The 838-nt window shown below is 48.9% G+C and overlaps 1 protein-coding gene across 1 annotated transcript in view; it reads left to right on the forward strand.

Annotated features, from left to right (window-relative positions):
- Positions 1-838, forward strand: part of EMH_0064630 (ARF1-directed GTPase-activating protein, putative) — a gene marked incomplete at both ends in the record, with an annotated part of 4,555 nt that overhangs the window by 1,732 nt on the left and 1,985 nt on the right. The window contains one exon of the mRNA XM_013498287.1: positions 127-591. Coding sequence (XP_013353741.1) covers positions 127-591 — 465 coding nt within the window. The remainder of the gene's footprint in view (positions 1-126; positions 592-838) is intronic.

An 838-nucleotide genomic window follows, 5' to 3' on the forward strand; every position in this document is an offset into this window, starting at 1 on the left:
AACCCTCATATATATATATATACATACATATATATATATATATATATATACATATATATATATATATATTTATTTATTTATTTATTTATATACATATTTATATATGCTTGCGTGTGTTTGTTGCAGGGGGTTTGGGATATGCCGCTTAAAGAGAGATATGCGACGAAGGCAGCAGCATATTATAGAGCTTTGCTGCGTTCTGCTGCTGAGCCTTCTGTTGCTGCTCCGCCTCCTCTGGATCGAGCAGCAGCAGCAGAGCCGGATGCAGGAGCTGCTGCTTCTCCCCCTTACTCTACGCTCTCCTCCATTCGTTCTCTCGGTTCCCGCCCGCTAGATCAGCAGCAGCAGCAGCAGGAGGGTTCTAAGGAGGAGGATGGCTTGTTTGCTTCTCTGCAGCAGCAGGCCGCCGCTGCTTCTGCTGCTGCTGCTGCTGCTGCTGCAACCGTCAGCAGCACAGGGGGAGCAGCTATAGACACTGCGCTACAGAGCGTATCCTCCTTCGTTTCAGGTGCAAAAGAATATACAACAAAAACAATTGAAGCGGCAGGAGAATCCGGAATCATTGAAAAGGCAAAGGGAGGATTCCAAACTGTACGTACACCCCAGCAATAGCAGCACCAACAACAGCAGCAGCAACAGCAACAGCAACAGCAGCAGCAGCAGCAGCAGCAACAGCAGGTGAAACAGTTAGTTAAACGCGCTATCGTGCAAACGTCTCTGGGTGCCATTATGTGTAGAACCTTCCGTATCAGCTGCCGCTGCCAGCTCTGCTTCTACTGTTGCAGCAGCAGCAGCAGCTGCTGCTGCTGCTCCCGCTGCTGCTGCTGCTGCAATATAG

Source organism: Eimeria mitis, genomic scaffold, assembly GCF_000499745.2.
Source record: "Eimeria mitis Houghton genomic scaffold, Emh_scaff3308, whole genome shotgun sequence".
Taxonomy (NCBI): Eukaryota; Apicomplexa; class Conoidasida; order Eucoccidiorida; family Eimeriidae; genus Eimeria; species Eimeria mitis.